Here is a 19,138-nt window from a genome sequence, read left to right on the forward strand (position 1 = left end):
TGCAGTGCATAAGCTGAAGGCCCTCGATATTAATGTCAATATCATGCTTCACTAAGCTTGGATGTTTTGAAACACATCTCAGGATACTGCCAACCACATTGTCTAATATATAAAATGTCTGACAGATTCAATTTAGTGACATGGCACAAACAGGATTTCCAAAAATCCATTAGCTCCGAGATTCATTCGAAGAATATTATTAGCAAGTAAAATATTATCAAATTTGTGTGTGAGGTTAAGGGAACCACACAAAAAGCATCCCGAGGTATCCTGTTTAAGCAAATGAGATTATTGTTCTTACAACATGGGAAAAAAAACACATACATCTCACAGACTATGAGATCTTGTGGAGTGGGAAGGAATCGGGTAGTGAGATAAAAAACAGTTTGCTGTTGGTGGTTGTTTTGTTTGAAGATTAATAAGCCATCTACCCAAACAGAAGAAAGAAGACGATGTAAAAAATATGACAGGATTTCCAATTTATCTATTAAACATGCAATGAGATCAGTTACAGTGGGAATACCTTATTCAATCTATGAGATCAGAAATTAAGATTATAAGATCAAAAACAAAAGCCGAAGCTTCTCAATCCATTTTCTAAGTCTGGTCAGGGTTGCCTGTAGCCTATCTCAGGCAACGGGAAACAAATGGAGGGTTTGTTATTCTCCCACAAGTGTACCAAGGCAGGGATCTCGGTCCATCACTATGCATGTATGTATTGAGTGTACGGGCAGTTCGGAGTCGCCAGTTAGCCAATGAGCGTGCGTTTGGACTACAGAGGAAAACGTACATAACAAATGGAGAGTACACACACACAAAAGTTGGGCTTTGAACCTCAAACCCTGAAGATGTGAGATAATTAGTACTAATCACTCAACCGCTAAATGATGAGGCGCGCGCATTCGTGCGTTCTCGGCATCACAACTTCCGTTTTTATTGCGACAATTTTTCTGTGTTATTTGTATCGTTTGAATAGAAACAAATATGGACGCGGGCCAATCAATCAATTAAGTCAACAAACAAAACAAAATTTATCCATGACAATATTGGAAGCACTTTATTAATTCTATGCGAACTGTTGAAGAGGAGCAAACAGCAGAAGCGACTGACCCTATGACATTACGGCAGCCTATCCTTCTAAGCTGCGCCCACGGTTATCTCAAAATTCCAGAAATCATGTGAATGAAGAAAAATTAATTCACTGCAAACAAATCTGCTCTCGAGATTATCACATCTGTTTTGCGAAGTATTACTTGTACGACGCAGACAGATCACACAGACACACTGTGTAACTATGCAAGAAGGAAATGTGTTTTTTTTTTTTTTACTAAAACCCTCCGGCTTATTAAGCAACAAGTACACAGCAGCACGTACGCCCTGAGTCAAACTACTGCGGCGAAGACGGGGGCGCGCCTGGACGTGCCCGAGCTCGTGCGCGTGCGCGAGCCCGCGTGTATGTGAACAGGAAGCGCGTTTAGTCAGCGCTGGAGAGCGGAGCAGGACGGTCGTTTGGTTGGGGTGTCCACCGCCGCCCCGCTCCTGGTTTTTACATTTAAAGAAGAACAATAAAGCATTTTGATGCTGTAACGATAGGTTGGGCGAAGGGGAAGATTAACTTTATCTTTTAGGAAAGTGACTTAGATTTCTTTTCCTGAAGTGATTTTCAGTTTTTTTTAGTCCGAAAGACAAAAGGGCGTGTGTGGGGTTCTGTGGAGGATCTCTCTTTTAACTCTTGCATGTTGGTACTTAACATTTTATACCTTTTCACTTTTGCATCGCTTCGAGAAGTCGCTTAAGGATGGGGTGCACCTTAAGCACGGAGGACAAAGCTGCCGTCGAGCGCAGTAAAATGATCGACAGGAATTTGCGGGATGATGGCGAGAAGGCTGCGAGGGAGGTGAAGCTCTTGCTCCTGGGTAAGAACCGGACTCGAATGAAACTTTTCTGGCTGAGGCAGCTTGATGCGATGAGTCGCCGCCCTGACCCGCTGCATGCACCAGCGGTAGTAAAAGCCTTTACAGTACGACATACGGGGACGGGGTCGTGCATGTGGATGGTGCATTAAAAAACGGGTGTTGTCATCGTGTTGCGTGTAAAGGCTTTATCGCAGCTGAGTTAGCAGGCAGCGTGGCTGGTCGAATGTAGCGGAACAAAGGGAAATGGTGCAACAGTATGGGGAGGCGGTTGGTGAACCAGACTCTTGGAGGGGGGGAGAGTAGCAGCATGCACGTATGTAGAGTGGAAAACGGACCGATTTATTCGCTGATCGGGCTCTTAACACCATGCACGCCGGATCGTGCCTTTCCACCGCTGCTCCTTTCGGTTGAAGAAGCGGAAGTGCATTTTTTAAAAGGCCCAGAAATGTCAAATGTTTACCCTCCTCCTCGAAAGAGGAGGTGAAATGCCAGCCCCTCCACCATCTTAGCGCCGTGGTCGCCGCGGGCTCCGGGCGCTCGCCTCACGGCTACCTGTTGATTCGGGCGGGGAGTGTCGGTCGGGAGGAGGCGGCCCGCGGGCGGCAGCTCGCCGGAAGAATTCGGCTGTTTGCTCGGCCGTCAGTTGCTGTTTCCCGTCCCCGAAAAAGCGGGGCGGAGGGGGGGGGGTTACTGCCGGGAAGTGAGTAACGTAGCGCCGCTGTTGTGCAAACACGCACCTCGATTGCAATTAAAAATCACCGTGATGCAACTTAAAGGCTCTTTAAAATTCGGACAGAGTGGGTGCGGAGCCGTAATGGGGAAATGTGAGTCATTCGGCTGCTTTTCGGCTCATGTCGGGTTTTTTTTTTTTTTTTTTTGAAAGTATGGACTATCTGACATTAGCGATGTTGTCTTTCCAATATAAGTGAATATTGTCATGAGAACGGGTCCAGTTTGGGTAGTTAGTGTTACCATTCCTAGGTGGACCTCGGTGTCTTGGGAGTTAAGTGTGGCGGTCACCAATGAAGAACAGAAAGACATCACTACTGTTTTGGTGAACTGTGAAGGAGCTTCTTCCACTTAATGCTCTCATCCCCTCCCAGTTTCCACGAAAACCTCTGCTGCTATGGAGAATTTGAACAAACAAACAAATTTCTGAAACATCCCGTGAAGACTAATCTGGTTTCCCGCATTTCCGAAGGCATTTTTTCCCCTCTTGTCACATTTTTTATTGTTGTCATATTTCTTGATTTCCCTCAGATGTGTCACTCTTTACTGGTGAACGGATGGAAGCTGTTGTTTGTTGATGGTCCTATTTTGTCAGCTCTGTCTCCCATAATGGAATGTAGGGTTTACACTGGTTTGCATGAGGCCCCATGTTTTGCTTGCAGAGGATGGTCTTCTGCACAAAAAAAAGCTTTTAAAGTGTCCAGATGCTTTGGGTTGGTTTTCTAGAACTCTTTTAGTAGGGCTACCGATGTTGTCTTTTTGGGAAAACTTCTGGATTCTTTAATTTCTCTCATTTTACCCGAGATTGGTAGTCCATATGAAGAGCATTCCTGGAGGATGCAGTGCAATGAGGCAGGTCCTCTCTGGGCTGCAGGGCTTGGTCATTTCAGAGACTTCTCTCCATAACCGAACCCGAACCCAAACCCCGAACAGCTTGCTTAATGCCCCTTTTTGAATATTAATTGGTTGAATAATTCCTGGAGATTGGTTTTATGTGCTTACATTTGACTTTACTAGATTTGATCTTGCATCTTTTTTTTTTTTTACATCTGCCTGTTGAGAAAATTTAGAAATTTAAATGTTCTCTGTCCGGGTTTCGATTTCTGATTCGCCTCTTAAACACCTTTCGCCCCTGCGTTTTGGGGCTGTCGGCCGTTACCGGGTAACGCAGGTAACTGGTTTCGATTACAGGCGGCTTCGGAAGATGCCAAGTAAATGCGATAGAGACCCTGAAAACTGAGTATGTGGCCCATGTGATCACTGTTTAAAAAATTGAGTAGGGCCCTTATTGTGGCAGCCTGTCGCTGGGCGTGTGGGGAACCCAAGCGCTTTGCCTGCCGACTGCAGTGCGCATGGGGCGACGTGCTGTGCGTTTTCCGGCCTCGTTCTAAATCGTGCGCAGACCGAAAAACGATTAATCCTGGTGGAAATTGCGGACTTTAGAAGCAGCAGAAAATACAGAGCGATGCAACAGGAGTATAAGCACAGCATGAATAAAAGGTTCAAGCACGAATCATAAAACCAAGTATGCAATGATGCACAGTTCAGTCAGCCCAGGTGGTATGGCAGTACGATGACCAGAGGGGCATTCTGATGGTGGCTCACAGAAATGACTGTAGGTGACGCTCCCGGGACAGCACATATAGGTGTGCATAGGCGTGCTGTGCTGAATCACCCATGGGTCTCTTTGGTATCTTCTCCTGGGCCTGACTTCAGGGTATACATTGGCGTTTAGGGAGGGAGTGGGTCTGCCCCATCAGTACTCTGAAGAGTTTTTTTTCCCCCTTTTTGCTTTGCTTTCGGTGTGATTATGCCGTTTTAATTGGCTGGTTGGGCCAGCTGGAGGTGGCATGTTCGTGTCGAGGGGGGGCGTGACCACATGCTAATTAGCGCTGTTTTGTCAACAGGTTGTTGGCAGCGGTTGTACGAGTCGGAGCCCACGGCAGTGGCACGGTGCTCAGATCTTGTGGTTCCCCTATCGGAGGGATGCTGAACGCACAGCATGAAATGAGGAAGGAGCCCAACATTCTGCGTCGTTTATCTTAGCAGCTGTTTGTGCATCTGTGGGCAGGCAGGGGAAAATGAGGCTTAGATCCGTTAGCCTTGCATACGCGCCATTGTCTGCACTCCAGACTTTTCACTTCTAATCTCCGTCACGTTCGCTTATTTTGTCTGCTCCTTCCGAACGCCTCGCGAGAAGCGTCATGCATGAATGGATCTGATTCCTTTGGCCACTTTCCCCTGAATTGAGGTGGCCTGTGCCAGCTCTCCTTTGTGTGTGTGTGCGCGCCAGTGAATGGTGGCAGTTCACTGAGATGCAAACACTTTCACAACATTTTTTTTTTTGGTGTGAAAGTAACCAAATCGGCAGAAGGAGACTCGCTCCTACTCTGAGCAGTGGTGTGTCTTGCGGGTTAGTTCATGTGTTTTTGTCACCTAAATCTGGATTTTATTTTGCATGTGAAGAGCCGTATAAACAAACACGGGCAACACTGTCTGATTTAAGCTTGTGTTTGTACATTCAATGTGGGTTTCATTGTATTTTAAGCAAATTTGCCCCTTTTGGCCCAGTGTGCTGTTGATTCGGATTCCGTTCGTCGTTTTGGTGCCGGGGAGGTCGTGTTCTTTCCCTGGTTGCCCGCTCTCCTCACCGTATCCAGCCGACTCTGCGCCGGCGAGTCATGTGTTTGTGAGTAGTCTTGGGGGGGGGGGGGGGGAGCTGCCAGCTCGTAATGTGGCAGCACTAATGCATTCGCCGCATTGTACTGCTTAGCACTGAATAACCTGCTGCAGTTCTTTCTCTCAATGGTGCGGCTGGATAAAGAATCTCCTCGGAACTGCTGCCGCGCCCCGATTGGCTGAGATGGCGGCGGCTGGTCTCGCATAGTCTCAGCAGATTGTATTTTAAACAAAGTTCTGTGCCATCAGTCACTGGAGATGGTGGGTGGGGGCTGGTGGTATGGGGCTCGTCCGCGTGCTCCTGGGCTGGGCTTCTGTCATAGTTACAGCCCAGTGGGTTGACTTTCATTGAGCCGTTCTCTATAGGGGTCTGCAAGGGAATTCCCAGATTTGTGTTCTTCCTGGCATTCTTTGCTGGAATCTTGTGCTGACTCTATTATGTGTTGGACTTTAAAACTGCAAAACCAAACCAGTCGTACAGTGCCAGTGCCTTAGTCGTGGTGTTTTCTGTCTAGCGTCACTATCTTGAAGCCTATTCTCTTTATCAAACCTCAGTAGTTTGGACTGATCTTGGGGCTTGAGAGATACGGCTGGTCGGTTAGTACAAAATATGTGTGCGTTTTCCCATTGTGGGAAGGCTCGGTTACGGCTAGAATGTGGGAACTAATGTAACAAAAAGCCAGGCACGCAGAAGGGGAATGCTCCGATTGTTCAGCAGACGAGCGTTGTCTTTATAAGCCAACAAGGGAAATGTCGAGCCTCAACCATGAAAGATGCCAGCGGCTTGGATTCAGCTGACGCGTGTAGCTGCAGGAAATCTGTATATACTGAGCAGTGTCTGAATGGGTATTTAATAACACACTAGTACTGGATGTATTGCTACTATACTCTCTGCAACTGGGAAGCGGCTTGAATGTCACTGGATGCACGTAGACACAAACAGATCAGCCTGCAGTCCCGATCATCCGATAATTAAAAAGCAATGCAGGCTGCCTGCAGAATAAGACCCATCGACGTATCTATAAACCACAGTGTCCCATCGCTCACTTGGCAAATATGCAAAATGTCTGGGGAAAATTGGTTAGATTACCCACCTACAGAAGGCGCACATTATTCAAATGTATGTATTGAAAATTTAATACATCGGAGAATTACCTGCAAGAAAACAGTCTGTAAAGACAAAATCTGTAAATGGAAGTTGCTTCTATAAAAAAATCTGAGAGCTTCATGTGGCTTTTAAAAAGTGATGCGGATGTAATGTGTAATATTAAAAAAAGTCTTTTCCAATTGTTTATTAAAAAGTCTATTTTGCTTGTTACTTTGCAATAAAGACTCTTCCTGTTGAAATTTCATGTTTAAAATGTGTGGCTGTGTAGCCTAAGGTCTCTCGTTCCTCTGTTAAGAAATAGTGGCTTATCTGTACGGCTTGGGATGCCGTTTACATCCTTTTCCAGCTACGATCTTGCAATCAAATTTTAATCTCTGTGCAGGTTTTCTTTATCACTATTATTCTAAATGATGTGTAAGGCTGTGCTCTGTATGCATAATTGTCCCAGGCGCACATTCAGTGTAATCCCTCGCCCACTTATGGCTGTGCCAGTCATGTGTAGGCCATCATTAGACATTAATCAGCTTGCCTGACCTTTTGCGCATCCACTTACGTCCATTAGCCGCGGAGAGCTGTAAAATGGATACACGCGATGCTGCCGTCCCTTTATAGCCTGCTGAGCATGACACGGTAAACAGAAAACGTCCAGACAAAGTCTGGGATAGTGCTGTGCAAAATAGCGACATGTTTGGCTCTTAGTAGGAACATTGCTCTCAAGTCTTAAACAGCTGTATTACGGTCACCTCATGATCAGATATCACAATGAGTTTAATCTTTTGTCTGACAGTGCTGGGTGTATGGGTCCAAAAAGCTATCACTGTCCGTGTATTTTCTAAATGGTCACACAGTTTGTTTTTGTTAATTGATAAATTCAACTCTAGCTATTCTAGTACTTCATTTGAATTTTCCTCTAGATTTTTGTTTACCTATGTGGCTCAGAGGTGAGACATTGCATCATATGACTTAACTGTGTACATAGCAGTTAGCAACTTGGAGCCAGCTTGTTAGAGAAATGGTTTTAGGTCTATTGGTATTGATCATTGAGCTTTCGAAGTGACCCTGCTGACAGACTATTAAAATGTGCTTAATGGTATTTATATAATCTTGAAATGTCCAGCTGATTTCATTCATTCTGTCAGACCTTCTCGGGTGTTGGTGTAAATAGTTTTTTTTTTTTTTTTAAAGGGTTAATCATTTCTTGATTAAGACATTTGCCAGTAATTGTTAATTGGCATACAAGGTGATAATTATCAGCTGGCTGCTAATGATGGGTCCTATACTTGATACTGGCACGATCACTGTGATTACCGAACCTTCTGGTCAGTGGTGGATGAGGAAAAATGTCCTGTTGTGTGTCAGTCCAGGCTGTGTGCGCCTCTTTCCACAGTTTGGAGTTGAATCCCTTAAGCTCTTAATGAAGGGAGAACTTCGCATTTAATATTATAAAATTATGTAGCTCTTTCCTTATTTGTTTTGGGAGCTATGAAATGGCCTCATGGTTGTGGATCAGGAAATCCCGGTTGCTATCTTAACTTGGGAAATTAATTTGAAAAGGTGTCAGCGAAAGCAGGGCCCGTCAGTCGGTACCTAATAAGTGAAGCTGGTAGATGGGGGGGGGGGGGGTGCATGTGGCTTGTTTGTCATTGGCTGAAATTGGCCTGCTTTCAGACTGGCCCCCGAGGGCCATTTAGTGCTGTGTTTGTCATCTGTGGGCTGAGCCTGGCACCTGGGGGGGGGGGGGGGGCAGCCTCGCGGGATGCCCGGGCCTCACTGCTACCGCGTAATTAATGAGATGTGAGCACAGCCGGAATCGTCCCAATTACAGGCCTGTTGAAAGTCTGCTCGACCGGGGCTTTGAGTGGGCACCAGCAGGTACTGAGGGAAAGTGGAAAAACTGGCCTAAAACACTTCACGGTCAACTTATTGTTTTTCTGCTCAGAAACGTCACGTTTAAATTATTTTTTTTTTCTCTAAAATAAAGGATATTTCTTTTTGGTAACTTATTCCTAGTCATCATGCAACATGTTTTCCCTACATCATTCAGCTAAAATATTGGTCAGTTTAAACCTCAACATCCCCGACCCCCACTCCCCCCATTAAACTAGTTTAAAGTTTGAAAACTCTTCCAGGAGATTTGATGAGCGAATCCACAATCAGTAGCAAGACACCCAGGCACCACCCCAATGGCCACAACTGAAAAACCTTTACAAATAAATGGCTTGAAATTTGTGTGTTTATTTAGTGTCACAGTAAAATATTCTAACTAATTAAATATACCCTGGGTCAATTTTTGATTTTTACCTGCCGTTACTTAGCCTTAAGTGCCTTCTGTGGTCATCTGCATGGCTTCCTGAAATCCCTTGACGAACCTGGAAGTCACGGCACACAGCCTGTGCCTTCACACTGGTGGCGTTTAAGGACGCGGTTAGGACGTTGCCACAAAACCCGTAACGCAAAAACATTTTCTGCCAAAAGATTCATATTGAATAACCCACGGTGTGCCTTTTTGCACTTGGCTGTGTCATAAGCTAATGATAGTATTCTTCAGAATGGGGTCACAGCACGTGCTCACAGAGTTGGCGAGATCTCCGCTTGGACAAGTACGTGTTGTGACAGCTGGTCAATCAGCTCTGCAAAAATCAAGTTCTCCTTTTCGTGTCCTTAACTGTCTGACACCCATCTGAGGCAACGTGCCACCCCACCCCACCCCCCAACAAAAAATCAGGAAAGGAAACTAGAACAACTAGCATTTGAGAGTGAAATGGATTCGCCTACAGTCCCGGCCTCAGTGAGCAACTGATAAGTAATCAGCTGGTTAGTCTGGTTCTTGTCCGTCTGAGTAGGAACGGCCTTTGTACTGTAGTGAGCCTCCAGCATCCTTTGTTTGAGATTGACCTTTAAGTGCGGAGTTTTTTTTTTTCCCACGCAGAACTTGAATTTCATAGTGTGGTTCTCGTGCCATGAAGCTGCACGTTCTGAAACAGGCTAAGGCCCCATTACGACTCGGGCCGTGTGTGCAGCCCACCCGCCGAGGGGGAGTGGCCTCCAGGCTGGGCACATCTTTTAGCAAGTGGAGCCGGTTGCCATAGCACTGTGACGCAGTCGGCCGCGCACAGCTCTCTCAGCTCATTTGAGCCTGAAGTGTCAATCACTTCTGGTGCTTCCTTTCATTTGCCTCCTGTCTTATTGTACCCTATTCCCTCCCTCTTACATTTCATCACCGTTTGCTTTTAGAGATACCATCTTCCGTTGACTTTTTTATGGTGGTGTGGTTTTTAAAGCCTTTCACAGGCGGGGGGGGGGGGTCCTGGCCCTGGTCCACAGCTCTGTTTATGCCTGTGACTCAAATGTGGACTGTCAGCAAAAATAGTCATTACAACGCAAACAGTAACCATGCATTAATGCTCGGGGGGTGCTCCAGCCAGAGCCCAAAAACATGGCACTGCTCGGTCCGCTTCTTGCCCTTCGGCTCGCTCGTGGCACCGGCCCTTGCCAGCTTGATCCTGTTTCTTTTTCTCTGCTCCTTTTTGAGGTCTGCAACGCTCCCTGCATTGGGATCCATTGGCGTTTGATGAATGGAGTCTTTGTGTAGCCCTGCCAGCCTCCACACGCACTAATAAATTACAATTTAATGACACAAGTGACGTGAATCTACCCCTCTGTGTGTGTGGATGAAGCAACTCGGCAGAGGTAACATGGTCAAAGACACCACAGCAAGGCTTGAGTGTCTGACTGGGGTTTACAAGGTTATGGTGTGAGGCCAGGAACAGAAATGCCATAGTTTCTGTGCAGGGGTCAGTGACATCATTAGAGATGTGTTGGAAGTATTTGGCATTTAAGGGATGGCCTTTCTGTGCAGAAGCAGTTTTGTATGGAGCTGTTGGTACATCCTGGTATGTTTTCTGTACCCATGTTGAAAGGGAAGGTCCTCCATGCAGAACCGGAGACTGCATGGAAGCGGCAAGGTCGGCGCACGTGAGGTTTCCTGTCCGCACTTGCAGGAACGAGATTGCATGTGTCGCATCTGCATCGTGCTGTTGTCTGGGCAACAGCGTCAGGCAGGCATGCACAGCCCGTCTGGCTGCTGAGCGGGCCTGCGATCCAAACCGCATCCTGCTGCATGGCCAGGATGGCCTGTCATGGCCGAGGAGTCACTGTTCGATTCAGTGTGACGCTTTTCCCTGTTTGCCCGTCATTTTTTCCCCATCAGGACACATCTCTCCCCCTCCACCTTGTGGTTCTTTGCAGTGGTTAATTTTCCAAAAAGAGGGAGTAATTGTCCTTTTGGGAATCGCATGCCTCTAATAAATTTTTATTATTGAAAGGAAAATGTGCAGCATTTCTGTGTTACTAAGAGGGCTTGTCTTTGTTCAGAAGCTACAGCGCTGCTTCCTACAGTAACATAACCTCTATGTTCTATTTTAAGCTTAAGTAGATTTGATTTTAGGTGTTTCTGTTGCGTGTTGCCATTTTTGGTTGTTCAGCCCTGCCCACTGATTAAACCCCGTGTTTGTTGTCAGCTGGATAACATCGTAAATTTAGAACAAGATGCTGTTCGGTATACGTTTCATTTCTACACTTTGTACAAAATCGTGGTTTGGGCTTCTGTCCTGGCAGTTTTTCTCCAGCGGATTCTAACACTATCCTGTAGATAATGGCAAGACTAAATCCTCCACATAAACGCACACATTCGGTTTGTATATTGTGGAGCCTGAGGCTAGATTGTTCTGGTGTCACCGCCGTGTCACCTGTGTAGATACTACATGCTGCTGGACACAAACAGCACCTCTCTCTCTCTCTCTCCCTCAGGTGCTGGGGAGTCAGGAAAAAGCACTATCGTCAAACAGATGAAGTAAGTATCAATGTACTCGGCCCACTTTCCATGCTCCTCTGCAGGTATTCTTGGCCTGTAGAGCTCCTTGCGTTTCTCTGAAGGTAAATGTAAAGGCGTTTCTGTCGTATGGCTGTGATATATTTCTTGATTTGACGTGCGTTTACCTAGGGATGTATGTGAGTGACAGCAGACATATATCTGTCACAGCAAGATCTTTACGAGAACAAGTAATAGGATTTTTTTTGGTGGGTGATGAATGGAGAGGTCTGTGAAGAAATCGAAAAGCAGCTCCTGTACAGCTGTGGCTTCTGAGCTGTGGAAAAGCGCTGTAGGTCTCATGCTTGGCTGCGGCCGCCACCTTGAAACATTGATGTTTCGTTTCCCTTTTTACCGACATTTCTGTAATCGGGAGCAAGTCTCTGCAAGTCACAAGAAGGTTTGTGTGTAGATATGAGTGAAAGGAAGGCATCTCTGTGACAGGGTCCAGGTGAACTACCTCTCCCCCATGGAAACTGAGGGGAAGCTTTTAAGGCTTTCTCATCGTAAACCTCTTTACCTCCAGGATTATCCATGAGGCAGGATACTCGGAGGATGAATGCAAGCAGTATAAGGCCGTGGTCTACAGCAACACCATCCAGTCCATCATCGCCATCATCCGCGCCATGGGCCGCCTCAAAATCGACTTTGGGGATCCTGCCCGAGCGGTGAGTAATGCAGGGGGATGAGTTGTCAGGCCCTTAGGTGTCGGTGGGGCTTGTCTTCATTTGACACTTGCTGTATCGTAGGATGATGCACGGCAGCTGTTTGTGCTGGCGGGTTCTGCCGAAGAGGGATTCATGACCACTGAACTGGCTGGGGTCATCAAGCGCCTATGGAAGGACGCCGGCGTGCAGGCCTGCTTCAGCCGATCTCGAGAGTACCAGCTCAACGACTCTGCCGCATAGTCAGTACCGCTTTCCAGCCACTCCGAGTTTCCCAACTCATTACATGGGTCGCCCTTTTGGGTGGTAATGTCTATCTTTAAGATCATGGGACCCTTTCGCTCAAGAGTTTTAGTTGTTTTCAGTCAGGTTTTGCTGTAAACTACTGACTACTAACTTCAGCTCAACTGGACTGAAAGGGCACATTTCCACCGCACCAAGTACCGCACTTTTGGCACAGTACTTTCGGTACTTCCATTATTCCATTGACTTCCGGGCAGGTACTAGCACCAAAGTGCAAATAGCCTGCCACCGAAACACAATACAAACGTTGCCTTGAAAACAGCCGCAAACTGAAATAATAAAACATGATTTGATTGAAAGAACGTATATAGCTGTCATATATAACAATATAACAGATCTGGATGGCATGATGAGAAATTAAAGTATTTTGTTGAATATTCTAATACAGCATACATATATAGCGTGCTGTCCTAGCCTCGTGGTTTTCTTATAGGGATATTGCGGTAAACGAAAAAGGATTTCATGAATTTCTCGCAAACCCGTCTTCGAGTGATTTAAACTGCAAGGATGAAAATGATTACAATTGTCTCAGAGAACACATGCAGCACTCATGCAAAAACAGCGGAGAAACTTTAAACTGATGTTTAAACATGTTACAATCTATAAAAGGAATTATTAAAATTGTAAGCTTGCTACGTTTTTCCCTATTAGAGTAACAGAGTAAAAATGTTTTAGCAAAACTTTAACCCCCTGTGCTATAATGTCCGTACAGAGTCCATCCATCCATTTTCCAAACCGCTTATCCTACTGGGTTGCGGGGGGTCCAGAGCCTATCCCGAAAGCAATGGGCACAAGGCAGGGAACAACCCAGGATGGGGGGCCAGCCCATCGCAGGGCACACACTCACGCCATTCACACGCACACCTACGGGCACTCACACATGCACACCTACAAGTCCAATTAGCCTCAGCATGTTTTTGGACTGTGGGGGGAAACTGGAGGAAACCCCACGACGACATGGGGAGAACATGCAAACTCCACACACATGTGACCCGGGTGGAGACTTGAACCCGGGTCCCAGAGGTATGCGGCAAGTGCTAACCACTGCACCACCATGCCGCCCCCGTGCAGAATCGAAAGTAAGAAAAAGGTTTATTTTAATATAGCTGATTTGTGATATAAGAGTTGTGTCCATAACTTCGCCAAGCAGTGTAATGTACTACAACGAACTAAGTACAAAATACCCGCCTCGAGTTGTGATGTCATTCGACGCGGGCCAGTTTTTACGCCAGTGGAAAATCAACACAGTCAAATTAGTTTGTCTGTGTATTTTATAAAAGTAACATGCTGTTATTGAAGATAAAGAAAAACAACTACCTACTTGTTTTTCGGTATTACTGTTCCTTAGCTGATTTAGACACACTGTGACTAAAATTAGCCATGCACATACGTATGCGGTGCAGACACACAGAGCACTTGTTTGACCAACGCCTACTTGCGAATAAATCTAGATGCAAAGGCTGCCGTGGTTAATTATTTCTGGCACAATTTTCTCACCCCTTGTTTTGTCAGCAGACGTTTTTCCTCCAAACACTTCATAAATGAAAGCACAGGATCTTGTGCTGTCACAGTGAGAAGTGCCGGTATTCTCCTGTCACTGAGAAATTGAACTAGCTGGGAAGGATTGCTGGACTGAACATTCGTTGCCGCCAATCTTCATCTCAAAGGTCACTTGTCAGCTGGGTCTGCTCTCTTCCCTGGGGGCTTGTTTATGTCCGAGTCCTGCAGCGTTTGGTCCTCCTAGACACGGCCGAAGTCAAAGATCTGTCAGGCTTTGCTAGAATTTGAAATTCCGTAATGTCTTGTCATCATTAACCGCCAGAAGTGTTTTTCATGGGCTGTTTGCTACATGAGGCAAGGGAGCCATTTCTAAAATGTCAAAGTACGTGGTAGCAAATTCTAGTTCCCCGTTACATCTGTTCCAGGACTCCAAACTTGCTCAGATTTGCAAAGCAAGGACATGCGCTCCATCCTGAGCTGTGACTTGGTGCTGACCGCAATAGCCGGTGCATCTCTAATGGACTGTGGCCCTCTCTCCACAGCTACCTGAATGACCTAGACAGGATAGCCAACAACGCTTACGTTCCCACTCAGCAGGACGTGCTCCGGACCAGAGTGAAGACAACAGGCATTGTGGAAACTCACTTTACCTTTAAGGACCTGCACTTCAAGTGAGAACATTGCTTTAATGGGATGCAAGACCTTTATGGCTCTGTCTGTTTGTCGGTCTGTGTCTGTGTGATATGAGAGAGAGGCACCTGAAAGTCTGTGTTATCCTCTGTCCTGCCAAGGGTCAGTCTGGTCCAGGTCTGTGCAGAACAAGCTTATAGAGTGAACTAATGTCTTGGTGAGATCAAATGATTAGCCAACGATGATTAAAGGCTTCTTTGACAAAGAGCCTTTATTCACATATGCATATTTCGGCTGAAGGGGATAAGGGTGACCTGCGCTGGGCAGGTTCCCGTTTAGCTGTTGCTGGTGTCACGCTGTACCTGCCCATATGTCAAATTTTTTTTTAATAAATCTGGGGGGCCAGGCTTTAGTGGGAATTGGGAATTGCACTTGTCGGCTTGCGGTGGGTTGATTGTGCCGGGTTTGAATACTCCCCAGTGAACAGATGACTCTTATCTTGTCAGGGTGATTTCTAAAGCCTCCTGCGTCCAGCTTTGGTGTCCACTCTAAATGCCAGTATCTGCTAGTGTTTGTTTCAGAGAGGGGGGTCTGCATGCGCGCCTCATCACCTGTACTCTGGGGCCCCTTTCTGCCCTAGGATGTTTGACGTGGGGGGTCAGAGGTCAGAGAGGAAGAAGTGGATTCACTGCTTTGAGGGTGTGACGGCCATCATCTTCTGCGTGGCCCTGAGCGACTATGATTTGGTCCTAGCTGAGGATGAGGAGATGGTGAGCAGCCCCTGATCAATAACAACCCCCCCCTCATGTACACACACAGTTATGGTTACCACTGTAGTTTACTTAATAAATCATATTCATGGTCCCCACCAGTAAGTGCTCATTTTAAAAAGCACAGAGGCTCCTTCACTGTGAATTTTATTCTTTATTTCAGCCATTAATTCGCAGTTATATTTCTAAACATGCTTACAAGGCAATCGGCAACGTAAATTACTGAAAGTTGGCTGCTACGGTATAGGGTTTTGAATTTCAGCCAACATTAAATGGGCTGTTTCAAGTAGAGGGTGCGTTCCCTGCTATGACCTATTGGAGACCCGCATTCCCTGCCGTGACCTGCTGGAGACCCGCATTCCCTGCCGTGACCTGCTGGAGACCCGCATTCCCTGCCATGACCTGCTGGAGACCCACTAGCCCGTCATCTCTCTGCTTCCCTAACCCACAGAACCGGATGCACGAAAGCATGAAGCTGTTTGACAGCATCTGCAACAACAAATGGTTCACGGACACCTCCATCATCCTGTTCCTGAACAAGAAGGACCTGTTTGAGGAGAAGATAAAGAGAAGCCCTCTCACCATCTGCTTCCCGGAGTACGCCGGTGAGTCCAGACTCTTCTGTTACCATGGTTGTGGGACCCCTGTTCCATCAGGAATGGTGACGTGTGCCAGAGTTTCTCCTCTGCTTCAGGGTAAGATCTCCTCTGGTGATCATTCATTCTGTAGAAGCAGGAGGTCCTTTGGGTGCGACAGACAGCTGTCTGCAGAATGAGAACTTGCTTCTCAGGTCATGGTGGCCCTCGATTGCCCAGGGCTTCCGTGTTCATTTACAAGTTTGCTTACTTGGAGTTACGCTCTGCAGCTGATGAGGAGGTGTGCCTGGGAAGGGTTCGGGTGTTAAGCCCACGCTTTCACCTCGTTCATCTCGTGTCTCCCCATCGTGTACTAGAATATTCTTTTCTCTGCTCTGGCTCTTATGATCTGCCAGATTTTTTTTTCCCTTCAGTTTTCATTTGTTTCGTGTTGGTGCCGAAATGGCTGCCCTTTGTTTTCGTTACGCCCATCCCGTGTCGCCTGCTGCTGTCTGCTGTCCTTCACAGAACAAGTCTAGCATGGCATTTTGCTGCTCTTGGGAACAAGAGGTTGAACCTCGTCTGGGATTCAGTGTGTGTGTGTGTGTGTGTGTGTGTGTGTGTGTGTGTGTGTGTGTGTGTGTGTGTGTGTGTGTGTGTGTGTGTGTGTGTGTGTGTGTGTGTGTGTGTGTGTGTGTGTGTGTGTGTGTCTTGTGGCCCCCATAAGCCAGGTTAATCTGGTTAGGCTCTGTTGAGCGCTGCCATACATGATCACGACCACAAAGGACAACAGCGTTGCAGGATCTTATTCATCCCTCCTCTATCCGTTCCCACGTCGACTCGTCGTCATGGTGATGTGTCACCTCGCCTGCCTCGCAGCGTTCTCGTCCTTGAAGGGGCCCCGGCGTTCAGTCTGGGGCTCGGCGCTTGTGAGCAGCATAGCACCGTGCCGCCGTAGGTGACGGAACCAGCCTTAAAATGAAAGGGGTCCGGTTCCGTGCGTGTCCGCGTAGTTTGCGAAGATGCTGTCTTCACAAGCATTCCCAGCTGTAAACCCCACCCCGTCGTTGTGCCCTCCCCACCCACCGCAGGCTCAAACACGTACGAGGAAGCCGCCGCCTACATCCAGTGCCAGTTTGAGGACCTGAACAAGAGGAAGGACACCAAGGAGATCTACACCCACTTCACCTGCGCCACCGACACCAAGAACGTGCAGTTTGTCTTCGACGCCGTAACCGACGTCATCATCAAGAACAACCTGAAGGACTGCGGGCTCTTCTAGAGCATGCCGGAGTTTGGTGAGGTGTGTTCTCGCTTGGCGCTGTTTTGGCGGGGGTCGCCCCATGCAGGTACCAACTGGCAGTTTGAAAGGACACTCACCCCCAAGTGCTTCTTTATTCACAGTCAGATACTCGTGAATCTGCTCTGTCGCCTTCCATAGGAATATAAGCCCCATCTTTGTGATGCACCCCCCCAGAGAGCCTGTTTTCTTCTGACTCTCTGCATATCTTATCGACTGACTGTTTCCTTCTTGTTTGTCTAGGAGGTGAGGCCAGGTCGACTCGGTTTAATGGAGAAGCCGACTTGTGGGGGAAAACTCCCAGTCAAACCAGTGATGTACCATATGCCAGTTTAAGCAAGTTTTATTTATGTTTTTCCTTTTTTGTCTTGAATTTATTAGTTTTAGAGAACATTTGTGTAGGATATTTGTACCGTTGTAACTTGTTGCAGTCATTTTTATTTTTCATCTCTGGTCATTTTTAATTTTCTGCCCCTTTTAAAAAGGAGGCTTGTCTTGTTTGGGGACGGGTGGGGCGGGGGGTTCTCCCATTCTTCTGAAAAGGTAGGATCCGTTTGGACTCCTGCATGTTTGGTACCTGTGCCTTTGCATGCCCTGTTCAGACCCTGTTCCCTGTTGTTTTTTTGCCCTGTTCTATCATCTCTAATTACAGTTACCTGTTTAGACTTCCCCCACTCCCCTTCCCACCCTCCTGCCCATTGTGGCCACTGGACCTGCCTGGAGATCAGGTCTCTGGGCACATTTTTACCACGCAGCCTTAGCTGTCTCAACACAACAGAAAAGCCATCTGGTGTGATGGCAGTGTCCAGGAGTACATTTCAGTAAGGAGGGGGCAGTCTTGTTTTCTGACTTTTTTTAATGAAAAATGAGAAGTTGTAGTTTAAGACGAACTATCTCCGCTGTGGAAGAGGAGGGCCTAGTTGCTGTATATTTTGAATCAAATTGACTTTGGAGATGTTTTAATGGGATATAGAGAAGAGCGAGGGCTTCGATTTAAATAGCACAGTGCTTCTAGGATCGTTCATAAGCAAAGTTAACAAGTTTGGGGGGGCTTGGTTATCTGTAACCAGACAGACTGCCACCGCTAGCAGTGGTCTCTGGACCGGGAACACCTGTAGACTCATGTCCCTTATTTTGCTAATAAAAGATCATTAACAACCTGCACGGAGTTGTCGTCATTTTAATTGGGAAGACAGACTCTGCTCTCTCTCTGCTTTTTGGTTTGTTTTGCAGTGATTCAGTTTACAGCTCCGCTTCAGCAGCTGAATATCTTTTGCTTTCAATACATCTCAAGTAACGTGGCTTGAAGTTTTGTTTGAAATGGACAAAAAAAAAAACCCCAGCCAATACGCTTCACACATTGGAACCTCGTGTTGAATAACTTGCCCTTGAATTCACACAAAGAACCGCTAATGTGTTAATTGACGTTTATCTTCGCGAGTTTCACTCCTGAATGAGCAGGACGAACCCTTTAGTCACAGATACTGGCAAGACGGTTTCCTCATTTTCTGCTAGATTGGACGTGCCTGTGCCGTTTTCTTTTTATATGTTCACTGGGATGCAAATGTGACTCATTTGGGGATTTAGGAGAACATAGCAGTCTGAACATTAATGTTCTGATAAGATCGGCAGGCAGAAATGTACGTCTGTCAGTGACCAGATCTTTCCATCAGTTGGGAAGTTATCCTCGCGGTTGCCTGCAGTGGTTAAAGGACACCAGCCGATTTAGGATCCTGCCATTGTCATTGTGAATGCTGGATGCAGAGCTACTGTAATAAACTCTGTTTCTAGGATGTTGAACTGCCCACTGCCACTGCAGCAGTAAGTTGTGGGGTTCAGTCAGCTAATAACGGCTCATTCCTGGGACCGATGCGTGCGACCGTGCTGTCCAACACCGGCTGGTTTTTCTGGGGCCTGCTGCGGGAGGCCTCCTCCCCACAGAGCAGGCCTGTAGCCAGCTTCATACAAGAGTCTAGTGTGGGAGGTGTGCTGCGGGTATGTTAATTGTCACATGGGTGGGGGTGGACATGAGCGCTGGGATTTAGGAACTGTATATAAATGGGATGGGGGGGTGGGGAGAAGCATTCAGAGCA

The 19,138-nt window shown here is 46.9% G+C and overlaps 1 protein-coding gene across 1 annotated transcript; it reads left to right on the forward strand.

The window, feature by feature from the left end:
- Positions 1–1,458: 1,458 nt before the first annotated feature.
- Positions 1,459–18,207, forward strand: LOC125739052 (guanine nucleotide-binding protein G(i) subunit alpha-1). Its single transcript, XM_049008734.1, has 9 exons — positions 1,459–1,916; positions 11,242–11,284; positions 11,829–11,970; positions 12,052–12,209; positions 14,313–14,441; positions 15,041–15,170; positions 15,622–15,775; positions 16,837–17,048; positions 17,289–18,207. Exons 1-8 carry the CDS (start codon positions 1,799–1,801, stop codon positions 17,025–17,027), a joined length of 1,065 nt encoding a protein of 354 aa, XP_048864691.1. The 5' UTR covers positions 1,459–1,798; the 3' UTR covers positions 17,028–17,048; positions 17,289–18,207.
- Positions 18,208–19,138: the final 931 nt, after the last annotated feature.

This window comes from Brienomyrus brachyistius, chromosome 3, assembly GCF_023856365.1.
Source record: "Brienomyrus brachyistius isolate T26 chromosome 3, BBRACH_0.4, whole genome shotgun sequence".
Taxonomy (NCBI): Eukaryota; Metazoa; Chordata; class Actinopteri; order Osteoglossiformes; family Mormyridae; genus Brienomyrus; species Brienomyrus brachyistius.

What these genes read in the sequence shown, in the direction of transcription:
- LOC125739052 (XM_049008734.1), top strand. Translation starts at nt 1,799, where the DNA reads ATGGGGTGCACCTTAAGCACGGAGGACAAAGCTGCCGTCGAGCGCAGT. An exon ending in GGTGAAGCTCTTGCTCCTGG is followed by an intron (nt 1,917 to 11,241) that starts GTAAGAACCGGA and finishes TCTCTCCCTCAG; the next exon opens with GTGCTGGGGAGTCAGGAAAA. An exon ending in TTTAAGGACCTGCACTTCAA is followed by an intron (nt 14,442 to 15,040) that starts GTGAGAACATTG and finishes TTTCTGCCCTAG; the next exon opens with GATGTTTGACGTGGGGGGTC.